At 38.1% G+C, this 25,254-nt stretch overlaps 1 protein-coding gene and 1 long non-coding RNA gene across 3 annotated transcripts in view; one reads left to right on the top strand and one right to left on the bottom strand.

The window, feature by feature from the left end:
- The window catches only part of zmat4a (zinc finger, matrin-type 4a), a 59,882-nt gene extending 51,344 nt beyond the window's left edge, over window positions 1-8,538 (bottom strand). For both annotated transcript variants that reach the window (XM_027142143.2, XM_027142135.2), the window contains exon 1: window positions 8,406-8,538. In XM_027142143.2, coding sequence (XP_026997944.1) covers window positions 8,406-8,492 — 87 coding nt within the window. In that variant the 5' untranslated portion in view covers window positions 8,493-8,538. The remainder of the gene's footprint in view (window positions 1-8,405) is intronic.
- LOC113639907 lies at window positions 8,524-17,104 on the top strand. The gene is made up of 3 exons (XR_003439933.2): window positions 8,524-8,660; window positions 14,048-14,533; window positions 16,445-17,104. It is a non-coding gene; the product is annotated as an uncharacterized LOC113639907 (long non-coding RNA).
- Window positions 17,105-25,254: the final 8,150 nt, after the last annotated feature.

The raw sequence follows: 25,254 nt of genomic DNA, 5'->3' as shown, positions 1-25,254 counted from the left end.
ATTTACATTTACAGCATTTGGCAGACGCCCTTATCCAGAGCGACGTCCAAAAGTGCTTTTAAGTCTCTATCATTGAATACATTAACTCTGGTTCACTAGGTTACAGACTTACAACTTATAATAGCTTCTGAATGACTCCAATAGACAAGAAGAAAGAAGCATGGTTTCAGACTGTGTATAAATGCTAAATGCAATGCTGGTACATTACAGTACACAGCAGGTGAACTGGTCCCAGATCACAGGTCAAGCAGGTTTAGTTCCTCAGTATATGTTTAACTCCGCTTTGCTGTTCTGAAAGACCCATAATATCTCTGCTCTACCACTAAATAATAAATAAAAGTTTATTAATAGCGTTTTTGGTAAATGATTCATTTGGAGAAAAAAAAAGGAAAAGTGATTCATTTTGGAAAAATATTTTGCTTTTTGTTGCCAAGTTCAGCGATGTATAAATAATTCATGAGACCACTTTTTTTCTGCAAGTTGTAATCTCCTTGGACAAAAATGGGTACATTCACTGAAACAGAATTTAAAATCACTCAGAATTTTTCCATCTTTAAAATTATAGTTTAATGACCGTTTAAATAATGCCTAGACAACTAGAGATGAGGAGGATTGGGGTTACCTTTTTGATGAGGGTTTGAGAATATTTATGAAGGAATTATCCCTCCTCCTATCCATGCATTTTCTGTAGCACTTATCCTACACAAGGACCCTAAAGTCTATCAGAGGGACTGGGTGCAAAGGATATGATGCCAACCCATAAAAGGGCACAGCTGCAGACACACTTACACACCCACTCGCACACTAAGAACAATTTAAAGAGATGCCCAAGAGCCCGCAACACCTGTCCATGTGTTCAAATCTGGGGGAACAATCCAGAGTAACCCCCAGATTAAAGATTAAAATGCAGGGTGAAGGAAGGAAGCAAGGAAGGTAATAAATATTATAGCCTATATATTATACTTGGTGCAAAAGATACTACTTGTATGAAGGTAGTACGTGAATTCACCTGTAAGTGAATTCTAAATTCGGATTGGTCAGATTGTGTTAGCGAGTTATCGGTAACATGACAAGTTACATCTTTTTTGTAGACGACAAGTGGTTTAGCGGTTAGCACCTTTGTCTGACACCCCTGAGGTTGGGAGTTTGATTCCTGCCTCTGCCCTGCATGATTTTCATTACCCCTTTTCCACCAAAAAGAACTGGGTGCTGGTTCAGAGCTAGTGCTGGTGCTGGTTCAAAGTTCCACTGTCTAACCTTCTAAGAACCGGTTTGCCTTTCCATCGGTTAGAGAGCCATCACAGAGACGAGTCTGACGTTACTGTATACGTGTCACGTGTCCCAGCAACGTTAGCGCAGCAGTGGCAAACACAAACAACAACAATGGCGAATGTTGCTTTACTTGTTAATGCTCATGGCTTTGTGAACCTACATTGCCATCCAAACACGGCGAATCCAACATGTACATGCAGCTCCATGTAATTTGTATAAAATGTGGTTGTAATCGAGAAAGTACATAACATTACTTTATCATTAACACAGAAAAAATGTTGTAGCTAACTACTATCATGTGTGCTGATAATGTATCATATTGCGGTAAAGTAAAAGTGTATTAAACATTAGTCTACTTAAGGTACATTATTAAATGCACTAACAGTAGCCCAGCCCACAGCCCCTGATGTAAGTGGTTCTTAAGTCTAGATCAGCAAGGTTTTGGTGCTACTTAAGAACCACTTTTCCTGGTTCAGAGCCGGTGCTTTGGCTGTCGAAAAAGACAGAACAGGTTCCAATTTAGGCTCCAAACCAGCACTCAAACTGCCTCGGTGGAAAATTGGCACGTGTTTCCATGTTCTCCCTGTGCTGTGGGGGTTTCCTACAGGTACTCTGGTTTCCTCTCAAAGTCCACATATTTAGACATATCTAAACTATCAGCAGTGTATGAATGGGTCTGTGCGATTGTGCATTGTGATGGACTTGCACCTGGTCCAGATGTCTCATGCTTTGCCCACAGAGTTCCCTGGGATAGTCTCCAGGCTCCCTGCAAATGTGCGTTGGAGAAGAGGTTCAGAAAGGACATGCTGCTATAGGAATATCATTAACCAGTAACAGTGACTGTTTCAATGCTTGATTTTTTTCCCTGAAGTGTTTTATTCCTTACTTAAAATATACAAGAGATGCATATTGTGTAAAAAAAAAAAAACATCCTCCGAGAAACAGCAAAGCAATGCAATTTTAAACTCTGCTTGTCACTAGTGCAGAAAAAAATGTGTTCAAAGTTATGCGGAAGACAAATTATTCTAAGGCATGTTTTTAGAAATACCAAAAGTTTTGACAGATGTCTTAACTTGAAGCACTCATGACTTGAAGGAACTGTGTCAGCCAGCTCATGAGAACATGAGGAAAAGAAAAGAAAACAATGCATGAGACTGATAAGAAGGAAAGTGACAAAAAATACTAGGAAAGCAAACAACAGAAGAGGGAAGAATGAATGAAGACAGATATAGATACAGGTAAGTAATAAAAGAAAATAGAAAAGGAAGTAATGTAACAATGAACCCTCTGTGTCCTCAGAAAGTATTCATGAATTCTCAAAATAAAGATGCTCTTCCTGAGCTGTCAGCCAGTTCAGCATAGTAATGCACATATACAAATACACACACACACACACACACACACACACACACACACACACACAAAGAAACATTCTAGAAATGCACAACACATCCATACAGCATCCCTAAACAGGGCAGATTCTACCATTATTGAATCCTTACCACGTTCAGATGCAGAGAAATGCAGTAAAGCGTTAAAACCTAATCTCCCTCCATCACTGCATGGTTTTATTTTCTTTCTTTACTGTCTTGTTTTTTTTTTTTCTTTTCCAAAAATGCTTCAGCCACAGCAACACTCTCCGATATTATTCAGCTAATGTACAGGTAGTATCGAGACTAGAAAAAATGCAGTGCTGCATTATTCCATGTCTAACTGCAACCTTTGCCACCAAGAACATAAGACTTTTAGCAACCGTTTTGGCATCAATCATCACCAGATACTCTACAGCATATTCATCCACCCCCTGTACCCATGTAGACAATTCATCAAATGGCCGGAATGCTAGACGTACTCATTGAGCCAGCAGTTGGATTCTCATCCCCTTCTCGTTAAGGGTTTTTCTTATCCAGAGGATGATGCCTTTACTCACGACCAATGTCCCCTCTGCCCTGGTTTCGTGAATTTTGAATTTGTAGCACCTGTGAACTCATATGTCTTTTATGTCTGTCATAATAGCGATGCCAATCACTCCATTCTCATAGTCATCATCATGGAGTGATTGGCATCGCTTAGTCTAACACATTAAAGTGAACAAGGTAACTAGCTTGATGTTACTCATTATATAAGGTTAACCACCATGTTTACATGCAACCAAACCATAAGAATGGGAAGCATAGGAGTTTTACCTGGAGGGCTAGCTAATGGACGTATATTACGTCCACGTCCGTTGGGTGATCTTACACAGACAAGTTAGCTTTTATCTTAAACCCCCATGGCTTATTTAAGGGGAAGCTAACATCTAGACTTATGCCAGACACTGAGAAGCCTGTGTGGCTAAAAGTATAAAAGAAACTCCACAGAACTGCAGAAGTTCTGCCCTTTCTACTCCAACTGCATTGGGACCAAAATACAAAATTGTGTTTCTGATCATTTGTCATTCCTTACCAGTTCCAAATATTTTTGGCAAGCCTTTTTGTACACAAAGCAGGCGTATGCTGGCAAACAACAAGCAAGCAACAAAGTCAATTAAGCTCGGAGTAATTAGTGGTCGTTAGCTCACTTCTCTCACTCAGTCTTTCACTCCATCTCTACTTCTCTATGTGGAGGACAGAGATACATCACTGGCAGCCACACAGCAATGGATGCTCAAGGGCAGGGGTTAATTACAAACCTCAAATTTTGCCTTAACAAAGAAACAATCTACAAGCAGAAAGTGCACACTGTTAAAAATTTCCTGCTTGAACAGACGCAGCGATTACACAGATATGATGAGCAGATGATCAGGTATTTGTAAAACACTAGAACAGCTGGTCAGTAGTCAAATTTGATTTCTTTGTTCAATAGAGACAGATCCCCAGCTGCCACTGCCACCCGGTCACACATCCAAAAACACAAATATGTATGGATGAACCTCAAGGACCAGTTTACATCTACAATCTCTCTCTCACATGCACACAAATTGTTGAACTGAGTTTTGGAGCTTTCCAGGAGACCCCCAGTTGCCATTTTAATCTACACTGTAGCTGAACACTGCAGGAGGATATTAACCCAGCTGTCGTCCCAAACCCTCCCAACCCACACACTCACACACACACACACACACACACACACACACTCACACACACTCACACACACACACAAACGCACGCACACATTCACACTATCTAGAGAAAATGACCTCCACTCATCTCAAAATGTACAAATTTATAGCTGAGAATATGTACTGTTATTAGCTTTCCATCTATTAATACATAATCATGTTACTGACATGCTAAAAATTTTCCGATTGGTTTTAGCATGCAGAACAGGCATACTGTAAGAAATGCCTAAAATTCAAAATGTCACAAATAAAGCAAAAATAAATATTTTTATGTTTACATGAGGCACAAAATTTGTTCTCCTTGTAAATATAAGACATGACAGAAATGTTTTTTTTTTTCAAGAATGGGTATATATAGATCTATATAAATAAAATAAGAGGACACAAACACTGAATGTTTAGATAAAGAATAACTTTTAAAAGGATGAAATGGTTACTTAAGTTGAATAAATTTTGTCTCCATATTCAAAGTGTCTTTTTCACCAATCTGCTCTATAGTGCAATTATTCAAATCATGTGGCAAGACATTCAGTTAATTGTCAGATTCTCAGAATCTCAGAGTTTCAGAAACATTCAGTAAGCATCAGTTCTGCAGGTCAGATGAGAATGGCTCAATGGGTTCAAGGAAGGCTACAGCAACTCAAATAAATACCGTTTACAAATGAGTTGAGCAGAAAAGGATCGCAGAAGGAACAAAATATTTAAGCTTGAAGCAGAGGAGCTAAGACCACATTTAATTCCATTGTTTTCATAAACAGAAACCTGAGGTTGTCATTTTGATGAAAACCCTTGCAGATTCAAGTTTTAAACTAATCGACAAGGCAAGAAAATTGTGGTCTAAATCTCCTGCCACCAGCCCCAAAAGCTTTTCCTTTTTTTTCTTTTTTTCACCAAACAAAGTGATGTAGGTTTGATTTTACTCTCATACGACCCCAAAACCCAATAAAGCAAACATCCGCTTGTCAAAGGACATAGTGTGCAATAATATTAGCTACTGTCAAAGCTCTTAATGTAAAGAAAAATGGTTCTAGATTACAGATGTACAGTTGAGAAGCAGCTAAAACACTGCCTTATATCCCAGCACCTACAGTTCAGCTAGCATGACCCAGCTTGCAATCTAGATATTTCTCTCTAATTAAAAAAAGTGTAACTTTATGCGAATAAACTGCATGGTTGCGTAGCTAAGGCAGTTACCATCCCAATCTCAATATCACTGCAAACCATAAAATAAACAGTGTCAAGAATGTGACAGTCACACCATATAACCTCTCATTAGCAGGGAGGCACGGACCGGGAAGCAGGAAAGGTGTCCAGAGACTGCACAGCATGGTGAGGTCCTCTGAGGCCAAATGCACGGTTAAAAATGGAATCAGGAAAAAAGTCACATAGAAAAAAATTTAAGAGATGTTCTATGCACACAGTCATCCTGCCACTAAAAATTTGGGTTCCTGTTAACAGCACTGCAGTTCCTCAAGGTGCATCTTTGTTTAAAATTTCCCATACGGTCGTACAGTATTAAAAGGCTTTCACTCAGAGAGATAAATGTCTGATGTCTGCTTATTTACTTTTGCTCAGAAGCTGTAAGATTATCGTTGGCAACAAATAACAGCCTCCAGTTTAGTACATAACCAACTGCATGCATAAATAATCACATACCTGCCACCAGCACTTCAGGAACCTTGAAAAAAAACTGTCACAGAGCTCAGAGTAGTCGAGGGTTGACCTCATGGAATTAGGTGTTACTTTTATGGCATTTACGGCATTTTGGCAGACGCCATTTTCAGAGCGACATTTTTTTTTATCGCATTTCATACAACTCAGCAATTGAGAATTAAGGGCCTTGGGGCCTCAGGGGCCCAGCATTGGCATCTTGGTGGTGCTGGGTTTAATCAGTAAGCTACCACATCCCCCACTTTTACCATAATTGGTTAGAAAGCATGGCCTAAATATTGTACTGTAGGTGGAAGTCAATGGATGCTAATATAAAGTTAATTAATATACACTGATCATTTATAACATTAAAACCACTAACAGGTGACATGAATAACATTATTATTTTATTACAATGTTACCTTAGGTATGAAGTGAAGTGAAATTCTGATGGTTAGATGACAGCGGCATGGTATCTCCATAAAAGAACACACTTGTGGTGTAGTTCCAAAGGAGGAACTGGCATCAGGGGCAAAGGCTGCACAACCCTAGGCTAACCTGCCTGGTCTAATCCCGCAGAAGAGCTACAGTAGTAGTAGTGCTAGTAGTAGTACATTCCTGAAAAGCTCATTTCTAATGCTGGATAGAACAGAAAGGTGTCAGATAACATAGTGCATCACTCTAGCAGCACAACTGGGATCTACACAATATTAGGCAGGTTTAAATGCTACTGATTGGATTACAATTTGCTTTGTATAGTTAATTCAAGAGTGAACAAATCAGTAATCCAAGAACCCAGGACAAGCAAATTTTGTGTCAAGGCTAGTCATTTTGTATCGTTGTTGCTCAGGAGAAAAGAAAAAAAGTCTTAAGAATCTTACCCCTTAAATCCAGATCAAAAGTGTTTATTTGTTATGTAGCTATGATTAAACTTAAACAGTAATTATAGAGTATACAGTATGTCCGTGTTCCAACACATGTTGAATGACACACAGGCTGAAAGTTTTTTCTAGGAGTATTCTCTTTCAAAGATGATATTCGACATTCATTCCAGATTCTAATGAAACCGACTAAACAAAATCCAGAGGAAAACTGTTATGTACATTGTACAAACTTTTTTTTAACATCCAATGCAATGACAGAGCGCAATGTCATCATTTTTTTTTTAAGTTTCTGTGTAACAAAAACCTGGAACCAGACAACAGACTGCTAGTTAATAAATGTATTGGTTGTCCACATCTGCAATGTCATTCATTTAAATGTATCATTCACTTCTATTATAAGAAACAGGTTGTGTTACAGGTTACTAATAGTATAAAGGATGTTTTCTTAATAGTGTCATGCCGGAAAGAAAAGAGAAGTGTGGTGGTTTTATTCCTGACAGTAAACAAATGGTGTTACAGAGCCATAAGTCTCTTGTGTTTTCTTGACAGCTTCACAAAGAAGAAGCTTTCTCTGTGCTTTATTTATCAGGAATGAAAGAAGAAGCACAACATCCACACGTTCCTCTGCCTGGGGGTTTGAGGAAAAGCAAACGGCCACACTTGAGGCCCTTCAAAGGGAAACCAAAGGCCATCCTCACATCTCTCATTGCAGGAAATAAGTTAAAACAAAACATTAATTATTCACAGATGTTTATATCTTACATCTAACTGTCAATTACACAGAATTCTGATAAACATCCTTGCTTTTGTTGTGGTTGGTTTTTTTTGTTTGTTTGTTTGTTTTTTACAAGCATGTAAAGGCTGCTGGGTGACTTCGATATTTAATTAGAAAATGCTTCAGTTTGCTGGAAAGTGTGCATTTGGGAGTAAAACAAGACAAGACAAATCTGGCTAAATCAAGCAGTTTGTCTCACAAAGCCATCCTAATTCACTGACTCTGGATACATCTATATCCGTATTCCTTCTCCAACTAAGTGCATACTGATGTAGTAAACAATCCAGAAACCTTTCTGACTATCAAAAGTTATCAACTCCTCGTCAACTGTGGGGTGAATAGATGAAGCTTGTGGTGCTGTGAATTATTTCATGCACTTGTGCATGGTTCCTTTCTTTGTCTGTGTTCATTCTGTTTAAGAGATACACGAGGAAAAAAAAATTTTTTGCACGCATGCTGTTTTAATTTAATGCTTATATGTATGTTTGTAAATATAAATAACTGAATAAAAGTGCATCAACGTGAAAAGAAGTGATGCCCTGTAGTGTGATAATCATGCTTCAGCTCGGTTTGCTTGTAAACACAGAGCACCGTGCGGCGCGCGTACCTCAGACAAGGGCAAGTGCGCGCAATCTGAGGATAAAATAAGTCTCAATGCGTTACAACACGAGCGCATGGTCGTGGGCACGTGTGCATGCGTGTGTGCAAGTGAATGGACGCGTACCTGTAGCTGCAGTGTGTAGTCGCGCGGTAAACGCGTCGGAGGCTCGGCGAGCTTGTGCTGAAGCTGCAGGGAAACGGCGTAATCCATGCAACGGTGGAGCGCGTGCGTGCGGTACTGGCGGGTGGAAAGCGAGGTCGCGCGCTGCGTTTCGCTCGGGGGTCAAACGCTCCGCCCCGCCGCTCGCGTCTCATTGGCCGTCGGGAAGGAGTTGTTTTGTTTTCGCTCCACGCGCTCAATCGCGGCTGCACGTGAATGGTAGGACTTATTTCCAAATGCGCTTTCAGTGTTGCAACATGCACATAATCTAACTCATTAAAGGTGCATTTTGTGATGTTTAAAGGTTATCCCGGGTCCAGGAACAAAATACTTTAGAACACGAATTGCACGCATTGCTACCTGTTATTAATATATTCTGCATTGATATGTTGCTATACTTGATTTGGGTCATTTCTTTCTCGTTCTTACACTATAACACAATATGTCCAAAAGAACGTGCACATCACACATATCACAAGCTTCCTCCTGAAACTGGTGCAACTATGTTGGAAGCACACAGTTATACAGAAGTTATTTTTATTGTGCAGCATTTCTCTTCACTGGATCTAGGAGGCACAAACAATGTTCCAGCATGACATATGTGAGCTCCATGTAGACATGGTGTGTGAAGGCTGGAGTGGAAGAACTTGAGTGTCCTGCACAGAGCTGTGACTCTGACTCACCCCAGAGTTTGGGATGAACTGGAACATTGAATTCATCCTAGACCTCCTCGCTCTTATAACATCGGAAGCTGAATTATCACAAATCCTTAAATCTACGCTTCATTATCTAGTGGAAACTCCTCCACAGAATAACAGAGTTTATTATGACAGCAAAAAGTGGAAAAGCTCTATGTTAATGCTTATGGTGTCTGAATACGTCTGACCATATAGTGTATAATTAATGGGAACAATAGGAAAACGGTTAGTGTAGTTCCCTTTCAGTAAAATGGAAAAGCTTTGGTTTCGTTACTGAAACAAGGCTTCCTGTAAATATGTGTCTCTGGAACAAGCAAGGCCACAAGAATTGATTTTTGGTGCCATTATTTACATGATTAACTATGATCTTGCTGTATAAAAGCAACACTATTATATCTGCTCTCCAATAAAGTACCTTTGAGAGATTTGGCTCCACAGTAGACCAATCTAGTTACGTGTAACACCAGCACAAGAGCGATGAATCAAATCTTTACACAAAATGGGCTAATACAAACTGACTCAAATGGATCCAATCTAATCTACTTACAACAATGTCTGACAATCAGTCTGCCATCAAAGCACAACAATATTCAATTTCCAAAAGCCTTCCTGTCTCAGAGATGTTTGAAGATTCATGCTGCATGCTTTGAAGGACTGCTGTCCAGTCAAATGTGTATTCCTGCTATTTTTCACTAGTATTCCAGGAGAAACTCAGGATGTACCTTCACCCTGAGTCTAAAGTCTCACACGTCAGCAGCTCACAACACACAAGGAATACAACATACTGTTATAGGAAAATAATCAATGCTGAAATTGAGGCATTTCCTACAACGGCACATTCCAGCATGAGTGTTTTCTTGTAGATTGTGTAAATATATCAGTTATATGAATATTTATATAATAATTATATATATATAAAATTGCAGAGTTGAACCCACATGACACACAGTTTCTATGTTTAGTACAATATAGAGCTTAGCGTGTGTGTGTGTGAGTGTTTATATTTTTATATTTGTATTTCCGCATTAGCATTTCTATCACATTATGAATATATCATAAGCATGAGTCATCAAAGACAACCTGATACTGCAGTTATCTAGTTACACTGGGAATAAACAAACACACACACACACACACACACACACACACACACACACACACACACACACACACACACACACACACACACACACACACAGTCCTTAAACAAGCTGCTATAATTGCACTTCAACCAGAAGGCATCTTCACACTTCCCCTCAGGCTCTCTGTCTGTCTCCCTGTCTGCTCTATCTCTATTTTCTCTCTTTCTTTCTTTTTGTCTGTCTCTGCCACTCTGTCTATCTGTCTGTCTCTTTGTTTGTCTGTGTCTCCATCTCCACCTTTTGCCTTTCTCTGTAAGTCTTCCTCTCCGTTTTAGTCTCTCCATCTTCCTGTCTCACTCGCATTTGGTCTTATTATGCGTCACATTGACTTCTTTCTCTTGCTCTCTTTCTCTGTCTCATTGAACATCTCTCCCTCTCTGGCTCCCAGTTTTTCTCAGGCTGGCAGTCTCTCTCCCTGTGTGACTCTTTGACTTAATCTGTCTTAATCACTGAGTCTTTCTCTCACAATCCCAGTCTGTCTGTGTCTCTGTATTGTTCTCTTTCTCACTACATGTCTGTCTCTCTCTCTCTCTCTCTTTCTGTGTGTGTGTGTGTGTGTGTGTGTGTGTGTGTGTGTGTGTGTGTGTGTGTGTGTGTGTGTGTGTGTGTGTGTGAGTGAGTGTAAGTGTGAGTGACTGAAACAAATCTGTCCTGAAGGCTGAGGTGAGCAGCACTTTGCTGAGCCGTGATCCTTGCCTGTTTTTTTCCTCATTCTTGGCCTGTTTGTTAACCAGTGGCTCAGGTCAGAGTCAGTGCATTTATAAGGTATTGTTAAACTTTATAATGTTACAAATTTTAATTTAACACTGCATTAACTAAGATTTAGGTATTTGATGTGTAGAAAAAAAAAAGAAGTGAATAAAAAGGTAGACTCGTTTCTTTTAAATGGACATATTTTAGGGTCTTGGCTACAGTATGTACATCTCCCTATTAGTTGGACTGACTGCTAAATTGCCTGTAGTTGTGAATGAGAGTATGAATGTGGTAATATTCTTGTCTCACGTCTGGAGTTTCAGGCTTACCGAAGATGAACATGAGCTGAGAAAAACACGCACACTCATCTGGGACCTGGTTTTGGATTAATTTGCTGTGCCAAAGCGATATTATTATACCAGCATGCATCAGAACAAACAGAAATCAGGCCATTTCACTAATGACCTTGGGTTCGACTTTGAAAACTAGAATGTGTTCTTAATGTATTCTGCTTCACGCTAACCTGATTTCCTTCTCAGGCATATTAACAATGGCACTAATATGATTAATAGAGACAGACCCAGCAACTGTAAAACATCTACTGTATGAAGCAAGACAATCTGAGAAACTGGAATTATTTTGTGAATCCAAATGCATGGTGTCCAATCTCCTGTTGACAGGACCAGCCATTTTTTGCGCAAGCTATCATAATAATTCAGCGCACCACTCACACGGGAAATTGAGGTTATATAAAAAAGTGCAGGAGAGGCAAAATATTGACACATTCGAGGTGCTGAAGGAAGGCATTCAGGGAGTTGTTTTAGACTCAGGGGCAAGGCCCCATCAAGCAAGACCAGAATGGCTTTTCCTTTTCCCCTTCCCCTCGGACCGAATACATCAACCTACTGCTCTGCAACACCAAAAAAAATACGGCATATGGTGTCATACATCACCTAGTATGATATCAGGATTTTTCCATTCGAGATCAGCTGCGCTACAGTGCTGTCACTTATGTCTCTGCGAGTCAAACCTTAATCCACAACCCTGGCAAAATTATTATAGATTCCTCCCTGAGATGACAAATATAACAAAAGGTGGAAATAAACCGGGAAATATGTGACAGCATGGCAGGAGATACATGATTCTCAGTGATCCTTGACCAAGGACTTTACCCACACATTTTTTTTTACCTGAACGGTCATGCTGGGATGTCTACAGTTAGGAGAAATTAACCAGAAATAGAGAGACGGCTGTAGGACGTGACCTTTTCTAGAAGACCATACGGTGTAATGAAGAGGACAAACTTTTTTTTTTTTTTTTTTTTTTTTTTTTTACAATTAAGAGCTGCATTCAAGCATTCATTACAATATTCGTTCCACAACAAATTAGGCCAATCCGCATTATTAATCATGCTGAGAAACCTGAGGAAACTCATAGTCACTTCTGAACCTGTGTCTGTGCATCCTCCTGCTTAGTATTCCCAGGACAAACTGGATCGTCCCTTGTGGATTCCCCTTTTCATTTTCGTCTCTTTCCAATCCACTGGGAATCTCATTTGTATTCTCCTCAGGCTCTGTGGCTAAGTATACAGTATTCGCTCATATCGAACATCAGTCACGTTCTGACTTGAGCCAATCATTGACTTCACCATCTGGAACGATCTCAATACATCACAAAGGCAATCAACACAATCTCCATTTATCACTCGGGACTGGAGGTAAGACACAGAATTAAGGGGGTTAAACTAACTACACACTAACAATAAATCTGGGGTAAAGTAACACCATGAGATAAGCTGCAGCATACATTTTTTTGGATGCAGCCTCCTACAGGCAGTAAATAGACATCATTTCACCGTCACATTTGTACATCACTATAAAGCAGATTAATCTTAGTAATAATTTGAATCATTAAAATAAAATATTTTGAAATAAATATGTGAAATGATATGTGTTGAATATAAACATTAAATGTAAGTATTCAGTTGTCATTTTTATGAAATGATTTCAGTTAATAAATTAAATTACATTTTACACATAGAGCATAAGGTGTCATTCCATACACATAGAGCATAAAATAAAGCCATAAAAATGGGAAAGGAAATTTAAAAACAAATCACACAACAAGAAAACAATGAAAAGAAAACACAAAAAGAACATTACATACATTCATTTGTTCTTGGATATACATTGATTTTTTTATTTATTTATGACTTTGTAATGACCTTTTGATGCACATAACAAATATAGTAGAGTTTAAAGCTTGGTTTACTAAAACCAAAGTAGAAAAAAGTTGAATTGTTCACTTGAATTATAAATAACAGTTGTTGACAAAAATTTTCAATTTTCATCAGTAAACATTTTTCCTAATCATTTTGTCAGTTCTGCATATAAAAGAAAGAAAGAAAGAAAGAAAGAAAGAAAGAAAGAAAGAAAGAAAGAAAGAAAGAAAGAAAGAAAGAAAGAAAGAAAGAGAAATTGTTGATTATATTTTTTAATAATTTGTTGGGCCTTTTGCAAACAGATATTAGACTCGTATGATGTCTAAATATAATAAATATTCTGGACTTTATGTTGTTTAAACACATTCACCATTTTCAGAAAGATTCATAACTGCAGAAATGTTTTAAATAATCTATTAAATAAATAAATAAATAAATAAATAAATAAATAAAAAAACACCTTCCTGCAGTTGTGAAAATTTCAGATGAATGACTGCAAGGCTCAATAATGAGAAACAATTTGCAGAGAGCTGTACGTTATTGATGCCCTGCGGGATTTCGATGGATGGTTGGTACTGTTTGGTGGATGATTTATAGAAATATCCAATGTTTTATTATGTGGGATGGATTATATACAGATTATGAATGATACAAAAGGATATGCTGGAGCTACTCTAAGTTACTGTTATTGTTTTACTATATAATAATTATTTCTAACGCTACAGCAGGTTTTTTGAATGAATGCCATTTCTTCCATCCACATATACGTAAATTCAACGCTGTCAAACATTCATAAAGCAAGTTTGTAACATTCATCACTTATACTGTATTATTGTGTATTCTTTCTTACAGCAGTAACAGAGGGAGCATATTATCTGGAGATGCAACCAAGCGGGTGTCAATGAAGTGTTATATAGTATAAATAAAGCGTGAAGGATTTCCTTCATAAGAAGGTGCAGACTGACGGATGGATGAAGGGTGATGATGCATAAACACAACGGCTTGGAGATGAGTGAACATCCAGACCAGAGACCACCATCCTGTGTTCCGCTTCACAGATGCTACACAGGGCTTCAGGCTCGAGTGAACACACACACAGAGACCCACATAAACACTTATTTGAATGCTGTTCTATATTTTGTGAGGATCAGGTTATTGTGAGGATAATTCTGGTTGTCATGAAAGGATAAAGACATTTATATACACACACAAAACAAACACATACAAACATATATGAAAAGTGCGCCAAATCCGAAGGAATCCAATCAGGAACTGCTTTAAACTCTTCACCCTCCAGGATTAGGCGAGCTAGAGAAGGCTGGCTCAGTGCTGGGAGAGGTGAGTTGTCTTTTGAGGCTGTGTCAGGACTGATGCTATGGGAACGCTTCTTTGAGGAAGTAGTGTCTGAATCTCTGTGTGTAAACTCGCCAATTTAATGGCTTGGGAAGGACACGTGACAATGTGATTACTTGCCAGCAAGTCCATATAAGGGCATCTACGTCACATTACTCCAGCTTCTTTGTCTTCAGAAAGTGCTCTATGTATGTGGGTGTCTATTGTCTGTCTTATTGTCAACAACTAGGCAAAAGAAGATATATAAAGACTAGAGTATTGTCTTCTTTATCATGGAACAAGCGATCGGCTCTTGAGGAAGCTGATTGCATGCATAATGAGAGATTGAGAGTGCTCTGACTGACCAATGGGTGGGACCAGTTCCTAGAGGCATTCCTCTTATCTGAGGTGATGGAGACTATTGGATGGTAGGGCTCCCTCCACTAGGAAGCTGTATGCTCTGAAGTGGAGGCTTTAATGGCAGCGCAGGAGATGCTACATTTGCTTTGCTCATTAAGGGACTTGAGGACTTATGTCTACCGCTTGAGCTTGTGGCGTAACTCCTCCTCACTGTTTTCTGTTAACAATGGTAATCCTTTCTCCAAACAGCACCTGGCACACTGGGTAGTAGAGGCCATTACTCCAGCCTATAAGGAGTGTGGTGTTGCCTCGCCTCTCGGCATCAGTGCATACTCCACTACGGGTATCGCCTCGTCCAGTGCCTTAGCCAGGGTTGTTTCTCTTGTAGATATTTGCGCTGTGGTGGGTTGGTCCTCTCCGCACACCTTTATTAGGTTCTATAACCTGGACCTGGACCCCGCTCATCAATACCCTGCACGGATATTGATATTCTGTTCCCAGTCTGCTTGTGCTCTTTCATGGCCTCTGGTCATAGACCAGTGTGTGGTGACATTGAGGTTCCCATAGCTTTGAGTTCCCTGGAAAGGGAAATACACCAGGTTACCTATGTAACTCGGTTCCCTGAGAAGGAAACGAGACTCTGTATTGCTGGCCATGTCTCGAGCATCCTCTCGCGCTTCCTTCAGACAAATAGAAGCTGAAGTAATGTGATGTAGATGCCCTTATATTGATTTGCTGGTGTGTATTCACTTCGTCACGTATCCTTCCCGAGCCATTACATTGGCATGTGTGCACACAGAGCTACAGACACCACTTCCTCAAAAAAGTGTTCTCATAGTGTCAGCCGTGACACAGCATTGAGTTCCCTGGAAAGGGAAATACACCAGGTTACGTGTGTAACCCAGTTCCCTGAGAAGGAAACAGACTTTGCGTCACTGTTCATGCCCTGGGCGTCCATTCGCGCTTCCTTCAGACAGAAACTGGAGTAATGTGACGTAGATGCCCTTATATGGATTTGCTGGTGTGTATTCACTTCATCACGTGTTCTTCCCGGGCCATTAAATTGGCATGTGTGCACACAGAGCTTCAGACACCACTCCCTCAAAGAAGCGTTCTCACAGTGTCAGCCTTGATGCAGCATGTTTCCTTCTCAGGGATCCGGGTTACATACATAACCTGGTGTAGTTTTGATTTATGACCTAATTGAGTATTTTTAATGGCCACAACACACACACTTTGTGAGAACTTTCCATGGACATTACTACTCCCAAGTAGCACTATTACTGTGGTTAATTAATGTTGTACTAAAACCTAACCCTGAACATAAGCTCAGTGATCAACAGGATTTTCTGTTTTATTAGCAGTGAGGTCTAGCCACATTTCCCCACAATATTACACACACACACACACACACACACACACACACACACACACACACACACACACACACACACACACACACACACACACACACGTACATGTCAAGGTTACCCAATAATATGACAGCTCTCTCCTGAGGCATTCATCTATCTCATCTATCTCTCTCACTTCACACAGAAAAAGAAGAAATAAAAGACAGATAGAGGACAACTGGCTTGTCAGCCCTCAGGGAAATACTACAGCAATATTTTCTCATTTAATCCTGGCTAAATCTGCAGCAGCTGTGGTGCCACACAGAGCCATGGCATCACTGATGCACAAGTTGACGTCTGTTGTAGTGCTTCTACATCACTGGGACTCCGAGCGCATACATAATTAAATCGGGTGTGAATAATTAACATGTACAATCGCAAACAATGTGCAATCTGATCCTGAAGCATGAATATCAATATATACCTATATTAATTATTTAATCTATACACAGTTTAATTTTACATGATAGATATAAGAATCTCATGTTCTCAAACCTTGATGAGACCTATGTGTCTGGTGCTCAGGTTTACACCTGCCATGTTTTGTACAGTTTTCCATATTTTAGAGTAAAAATTAGCACTCAACATCCATATTTTTAGGAACACCTAAAACTCAGTTATTCAAGTTATCCAAACAGAATTACATCAAATCATACACATACAAGACAAGAGCTTTGATTAAAGTTTGTATCAAACATCAGAATAAAAAACACGCTGTGCAACCATAATGAGCTGAAAAGCATCTCAGAGTGATCCCATATTATATCCCACTCCCAGAACAGGAGTCTGAGTCTGCAGTGGGAAAAGGAATATGGTTCTGGGTTTGATTATAATAAAAAAAAAACTGAAGGCATTAGTAAGAGCAGAAAAGTGAAGGTCAAATATTAATTGGTTTGTACGTTTCCATTATTCAATACAATTCTGGTCTCTGTTCTAGTACAGTGATTCCTCGAGATACGAGTGCTTTGACATACGAATTTTATGAGATACGAGCTGTGATTCGACCAAATTTTTGCCTTGAGATACGAACAAATTTTTGAGATACGAGCATCCGAGCCGCCGCCGCCGAAAAACAAAGATCCCCAACAAGCACGTGTGCTCTGCTTCCCGCGTCTCACTCGGTTAAAGCCGCCTTTAGACTGCTCACAAACGAAGTCATTCATTTTCTATGGAGAGTCGCAAAGGTGCTGCGTGAGGTGCCGACCATCTGCGGATCCGTAATTTTCAGATCCGTTTTGAGCGTTGGATCCGTTAAAAAAATTGAACTTGTGCGAGTACACCGCATCTGATATGCCGACCGGACAGGTTTTTATTAAAACGACTGGCAGATGTTAGTGAGGAAAGAGTGACAAAAAAGGCAAAAACAAGTGAAGAGAAAAGCGATGAAGAAAATTAAGCAAAATGAATGTAAAGAAAACAGAAATTGTAGCAATTACGTTCAGTTAAGAGAATTTCAGTTAAGTTCGTTAATTTTAGTGAAGTTTTGTTACCATTTAAGTGTAAAGTAGCGAGTAAGTGAACGAAAGTGAAAGTGTACGTACGAGACAAAATTCCGCCTGTTTAATCCTCCCTCCGTTAGCTCAAGTCGTCTGATCTCCAAGGTAAATAATACTTTATAGTAAAACCAGTTTTTTTTTTAACATACTCTTTTATTTTTGTATGTTTTTATACAATATTTTTCATTTATAAATACAGATACTGTACATTTTTCATATTCAAAACACATAAACAAAACAACTGGAGTGGAATTTTGCGAGCTGGAACGGATTAATGGGATTTCAATTCATTTAAATGGGGAAAATTGCCTTGAGATACCAGCAATTTGAGATAAGAGCAAGGTCACGGAACGAATTAAACTTGTATCTCGAGGTATTACTGTATTGGAATCCAAAAATGATGTGTAAGCACTTGCTTGATCATGCCAGCCCAGACCACAGTGATGATGATGATAATGATGTCATAAATGCTAAGTTATGTCAAACACCTAATCGAATAACGTTAATAGCTGCATACTAAGACTTACAGAAATTATGAAATCTTATTTCTAGCACATTAAGAAAAGATCTATTCTTCTAGTCCGACATCGCATCTTCCAGGCAGCAACGCACATTGCTGTGTGCCTTCAATTTGTCATTTCCATCCTTGTGATCTTACCGAATTCCAGGATATGTCAGTTTTTACTGGCTGCTGTAATGTTATCTTTTCCGTTATTCCTCAGTTTCTATGTTCAATCTGGCTTGTTTTTGGGAAGTGGGAGGAAACCAGAGAACCCAGAGGAAGTGAAAATCCACAGGGGTTAAAACCGGACTAGACACCTGGAGCTTAGCAAAACACCATATTAGAAACTAATCCATAAGAATCTTATTTAAACTTTTATCTGTTAAATCTTGCTTTGGAGTCTCAGACACCATTGTCCTATAAAAAGCATGGAAAGACTCAGAGAAGATTTAAGTTTGCCATCCTTCATTCGCTAATTCAATATCGATCTGTTTACTTAGCTGCTGCATAATGTTCTCTGCACCATTTGCATGATTTGTCTATGCCCATATTTAGGTACACTAATTTTATGTGCTAAATTTACTGTTCCATTTAATTGGTTTGTAGAAGGACACAATTACAGAAAGTTTTTTCCCTGTGTAACTTGTTTATTGTATATTTTGCCCTTAAAGTGAGAATGTGCTTAATTATTGAGAATGTGCTTAACATTTCATGTTAATGACATGAGGACAATTGAGGACATGTCAATGATGTACTCAAAATTGATTCTTTATTTAATTTTAATTTATAATAAACAGAAAAGTGACCTCGTCAGCCAATATTACTGAAAATAAAGCAAATAGTAAATATAAGCTTCCCCCTTTTTTTTTATAATCTTCAGGAAATTTGGTTATGCGTTTCCTTATTGATCATGTGACTTATGGAACGTTCCAAATATTCCATAGGTATAAGTATATGAGTAAAAATGTGTGAAAAGAATGCTTTAAGGATGTAGTATTTTAGGAAAGATCAATATTTAAAGTTAAGTGAAATTGTGTATGAAATTAGTGAAATTAAGTTATTTACACAATGACAGACAGATAAGGTTTGGTATTAAAGATTCTGGCAAAGAACCTGTCAGGGATCAGTCTGGACATTTGGCCATGTGCTATTGTTATTGTTGTTCGTTGAGCCGCATTGCTGGTGGCATCGTGGAATCATTAGTTAAATGTAGTAATTGTTAAGTGGTGTCATTTATATTGTTTTAGTTATCGTCTTTTACTGTGTTGTCTTTATCGGTTATTAAACCCCTTTCATTTGAAGCATACTGCGTACGGGTCTGTCTCCTTCCTTCCCGGTTGTGACAGAAACCAAAATACAGGCAGAAGGTCTACAAAAAAGAAAAGAAAACAAAACTGGAAGATGAATTCAGGGTCAAACAAGCAACAGCAGACATGAGGAAGGTTTAAGGTGTGTCTCAATCAACTCCTGATTTTAATTCTCAGGGCACTGATCAGGGAGTCGGCCATTTTAAGGGCTGTCTCAGTGCACTGGGATGTTTGCTTCCTAAAAAGCTACCATGGAAACCATAAAAACTAGGCACCACCATTATGTTCCCTTAGTAGAAACAATGATATAAGTTGCTTGTAAAAACCAAATTGATTATACTGTATATGTTAGCACTTTTCTATACAGGGTCTGACTCTGCAGTGTGTAATATATATATATATATATATATATATATATATATATATATATATATATATATATATATATATATATATACATTTTTTTTTTTTTGAAAAGTCCACTGGTTAGAAATGTTGCAAAGATATAGACAAGAACTTTTAACAGCATGGAAAAAATATCATTATTGATAAATGCCAGTTTTACAACATAAGTATGTAGTGAAATCAAATAATCAGTGTCCAAGTACTGATATATGACCTAGAGAGCTGAGTGAGACACCATTAGTAACACAAGAAGAGACTTGAAATGTGCAATATGAGGTGTATATATTCTGTATAGACTGATTATAAGAGATGAGTTATAGGTGTGTGTGTGCACGTCTGAGAGATCAGTATGCTGGAAAGCTAGAGCTGTAAATGTGTATGATAGATAGATATGGAGTTCCTAGAGAAAGCAGTACTTATGACCTGATATACTGGCACCCAATAAAATATAGGATTTTAATACAGCATGTTATAGTTATTATACAATCCAATATGAGTTTGATGGGTTATGTAGTAAAATATGGTTTGGGGGATAAAAAATGAAAAAAGATACCTTCTCATTGGCATCTCAGTTCCAGCTGTTTTACTACACCACAGCAAAACAAAAGTCCTTCAAGTAAATCATATCTAACTCTTTCTTGGTTATATTATATAATAGCCACTACAGAATGGCAAGAGATATCATTCCAGAAGAAGAATAAAATGAGCTCCTTCCATAAGCATCAGGAGTGAATTATCCTGATAATAGTCCATGAAATCCCACTTAAGAGACTTTACTGATGATAAAAAGATTTATTCATGGTCATTTATTTCTGTATGTTTAAAGCATCGCTGGAGTATTTACATGCATATTAAAATTCACTCTGGTATTCAGACAAAGCAGACAAGTTCTACTGAGTTCAACCACTGGTCTGCAATCTATAAAAACGATTTCACGCATGAATGTTCTGTGTGAACACATGACTACACTTACAGTGCTCTTAAAATGACCAGCACTGAGGCAAACATTAAAGAAGCAGTTTAAAGTGGGAGAAATGGTATCTCCTTCTATTTTGCAAGAAATTGAGTTTGACCTCTGTGTGACGTATGTCATACAAATATACATAATTTATCTTATAACTCTGTTTGTTATACCTGACCCTTCAATGACATGACCCTCAGCATTATTAATGTTTCATTAGATTTAACAATGTGAGAAGGGAGAAGGATGTAACATATCACATCCAGAGTGGAGCCATGACGTGATATGTCAGAGATCAGCCAGTCAGATGTATTAACCTGTTCAAAAGAAGGCCAAGAAAAACATGTTAAACCTGGTTAGCCAAGCTACCCTTACTTAAACAGATAAGCTAGATGGCTAACATTAGAAAAAGAAAACTGAAACCATCAGCTAACTAATGTTTAATGAGAATAAAAAGCTTCCCAGCTATCATTAGAGAAAAACTTGAAAACATGTTAGCTAGCTAATGCTAGGGTCTATATTGGGCAATCAACTAGCTAATGTCAGTATGACAATAAATGGACTAGCTTGCTAATGTTAGATAGATGATATATTGTAAATGTTACTGGCACAGACACTAAAGACTTTACTCTGTTCTATGCAAATGTTTTTGCACCCCAGTTAGAATACACAACCTGGATGACTTGTTTGATTATAACACTGTACACCGTGATATACATGTTAGTTGTAGTGGACTACTAAATATAGAACTTTTTTCACATATAGGGAAAAAAAATAGTGTTATTTTAGCTTGTAAATTCAACATTATTGAGCTTATATGGTCCCATGCATGCTGTGGAAAGGTGACTTGCTTCTTTTAATTAATTAGCATGACAGAAAGAGGCATAATTTGTGATTGGTTTTGTCTGCAGATTGTCAGTCTTTCAGAAGCCCATTTAAAGTTTGTGAGGAAGGATAAGATGCCATGATCATTCTTTTTTTCTCCACTCTGGCATGAAACCAGAAGAGTATACATGACTTATCCTCTGAAATCAAGTTCACAGTCATATGTGGCACAATAATGATGGTGGTGATAGAGATGAAGAATTATTTTGCGCAAAACCTTTTGCTATTAGAGACGTCGCTCATAACGCTGAGGTGAATTACTCTGTCTTCTCACAGTCAATGGCATGTGAAAACCTCTACATATCATGAGTGACGTGTTTCCGTTCTCGCTGTGCTACAGTACTTGTAAACAGGATTTGTAACTTTATTCCTGAAACATTTTCATGGTAGTTTAGGGACTACGATCCTTACACGTGTTTAACTTTAAATAGAAAAACAAAGTGTTGCTGCTCTGCCTCTTTCTTGACTGAGTTGCTAGTTTGTGTGCATTTTAAAAGTGCATGCAGATCATATATCAGGGTACACCACTACTGACAAACAAACAGAAATATAATAACTGAAATAAACAGATAATGCAAACAGATAATCCATACAAAAATGCAATGTGTTTGTTTTCCTAACATCACAGAGTGCGTCGACCTTCTAAATGGACGAGTGTCCTAATTCACATGTGGGCCGATTACACGCTCTGCTGACTGTATTTCCAAACTCACTTGCTAAGATCACGGTGTGATGAGCTGGTCAGAGCAAAAGCTGTGACTCAGGGTGAAGAAAAAAGACACAATAATGTAAAATAACAACATAAATAAGTGCATTTGCAGAAAATTGTGTATCCTGATGCCTAAAATATCTCAAACTGGCCATTAACAGGCTTTTTTTTAATATCTGAAGTAACACAATTAACCTTCGCATGAACACCATTTGTGTAATACATAAACTGGTCAAATGGGGTCAATCTGAGAAACACGCATTTGATATAGATAACTGTCGCCCCTGCTGATGAACCTTATTAACAAACATAACGTGCAGTAATAAAAGGCAGAACACCCTGACGCTAGCAGAGATGAGATAATTAAACTCTGGCCGCAAGTAATTTTATTTCAATGGAGCAGCAATGTGTTGTTGCTAAATCTGGAGTTTGGCCACTGTATAATTTTGTAACTCCAAGCAAAGTTTGTACATTACCTTAAACTTTACATGACAGCTATTAACTGACAATGAAAAATATGGATTGCTTCATCATACTTGTACATTTATGTTACTCTAATGATGAGTAAGCTTCCTTTGGAGGCTTCACAGTGTTCATAATTTTCTTATAAAGTTGATGTATTATCTAATATAATGTTATATAGACACCCTTGATAACAGCACTAATAAATATTAGTGTCATATTTCATCATTTTTAATGCAAACATCCCCCAATTCTCCGTCTTTCACCAGCTATCAGTTTTGTGGATTTTCTTGTAATGTTTTAAAATTTATTGTTGTGTTTCCAAATTTTGCTTCTGAATTTTCTCAATTTGCTGTTTACTTTCTGTATTTGCAGTAATGTCTTCCAATTTTTTTTATTATTTGCTTTTGTGATTTTGTTGTCTTATTTCTGTTTGTTATTGTGGTTCCAAATTCACTGTCATGTTTCTGAATTCAGTATTTTCTTTCTTAATTTGAAATCATGAGCCTCATGAATCATGAATACAGGCCACCCTTCAAATGGAAAATATGAAATGATGCTGTATTTGTTTGTAAAATTTAAACTGATAAAAAAATTCTCTTGTGTAGCTATGTTTTTTTCTTATAGAAAAAAGGAATCTGCAAAATAATGAAAGCCTGTAAGGCAAATGACCATGTAAAAAAAGTAACTGCATTTCCAGCTGATGTATTTTTTCGGATGGTGGTTTATTTATTAAGAGCAGTACATCTGTAAGAACGCTGGTTTCTTGATAAATAACAAGCGACTGTCATTACTAAGCCGTGGCTGCAGTTAAACGGCTGATAGATTATTGTGGGTTTTTCTTCACCCTGACTCACAGCTTGGGCTCTGACCAGCTCATCACACTGTGATCTTAGTGAGTGTGAGTCATCGGCCTCTGGAAAGATGGTGGGCAGAGTATATAATCAGCCCCCACACACACATACGCACACACACACAGACTGGTGCAGATCAGGACACACTCTATTTCAGCATTTCAGATCTCTATATATCCATGATGGCCAGAAATAAAATGTACACTATGCTCTTGTTATACTTAAATTGTCAAGATAAAGTATATAAAAGATAGAGTTTTTTTTTTTAAGTAAAAGTACAGTGACCACTTTAGTTTTAACAGAATATAAATATGTGCATTAATATTTGTATACTAAGTCTGCTACACTTATTAAAGAGCATGATTTGTTAATTTCACCCTTTCTGAAACTGCACACAAAGGATTAATATAACACTAGAAATCTGATAATTGAGAAGAAATTCCAAGTTTCAAATTCTGTTAGTTTTTCTCAAAAAACAAAGAAATGTAAGTGGAAAAATAGACCTAGTGTATCTACTTCAAATGAATGAGGACTGCTTTAGGCAGGAGCATCAAATGTGTTCTTTAATTTGGAAGTCCAGGAAAAAAAGCATGGTATCTTGGAATACACTAGACTATAAAAACTTTGAGGCAGGTTTCACTCCTGTCAGTCACAAAGAGGACTCTGAGGCTTCAGTGGGCACAGACTCAATAAACCTGGACAGCTGAAGACTAGAAACCTTCACCAGTCCATAGGCTTGGATGGTCAAAAAACTGCATGAGAACAGGTGTTCCTATTAATGTGGCCAGTGAAGGCATATCTCTACTTAGTATATAGTGGTGTAACCCTCTGCTCTGAATGACATTTGTCTCGCACCTCCAAGGTATCTGATTCCCAACTCCACCCAGTGCCCCAAGTCCCGGGGAAAGACTTCAGGCTCCCTGGAACCCATCATTGGATAAAAAAAAATGAATAAAACATATTTTCTGTACCATAATGCATTTCATATGACACACCAATGGCAGTGTCTGATTTTGACTGTACTTTTTTGAGGCACTCTTCAGTTAACGCATCATGTACTATTAGAGCAGGAAATTTGTTCATCACTTCCTCGTACTAATCTTTAAAAAAATGATGTAATGTGCACCAGTCAAATTCAGGAGAAACATATGACTGGTCTAAAGGAGATCTTCTTTTTTTCCCCTAGCATTGTGTTTGTCATGTTCATATAGATGACTATAGCTCCCTCTTGCGGTTATAAAATGCAAGCACGGTTGACAGGACACGCATTCATACTGCTATAGAGCTTTATAAAGCTTTATAAATAGTTTGAAGTAACAACAACAACAACAAAAAAATGAAAGCAATCTAGTGCTACTTGTATTTGGTTAACTC

Source organism: Tachysurus fulvidraco, chromosome 9, assembly GCF_022655615.1.
Source record: "Tachysurus fulvidraco isolate hzauxx_2018 chromosome 9, HZAU_PFXX_2.0, whole genome shotgun sequence".
Classification (NCBI taxonomy): domain Eukaryota; kingdom Metazoa; phylum Chordata; class Actinopteri; order Siluriformes; family Bagridae; genus Tachysurus; species Tachysurus fulvidraco.
The sequence above is the reverse complement of the archived record's forward strand: the minus strand, read 5'-3'. Positions and strand labels throughout refer to the sequence as shown.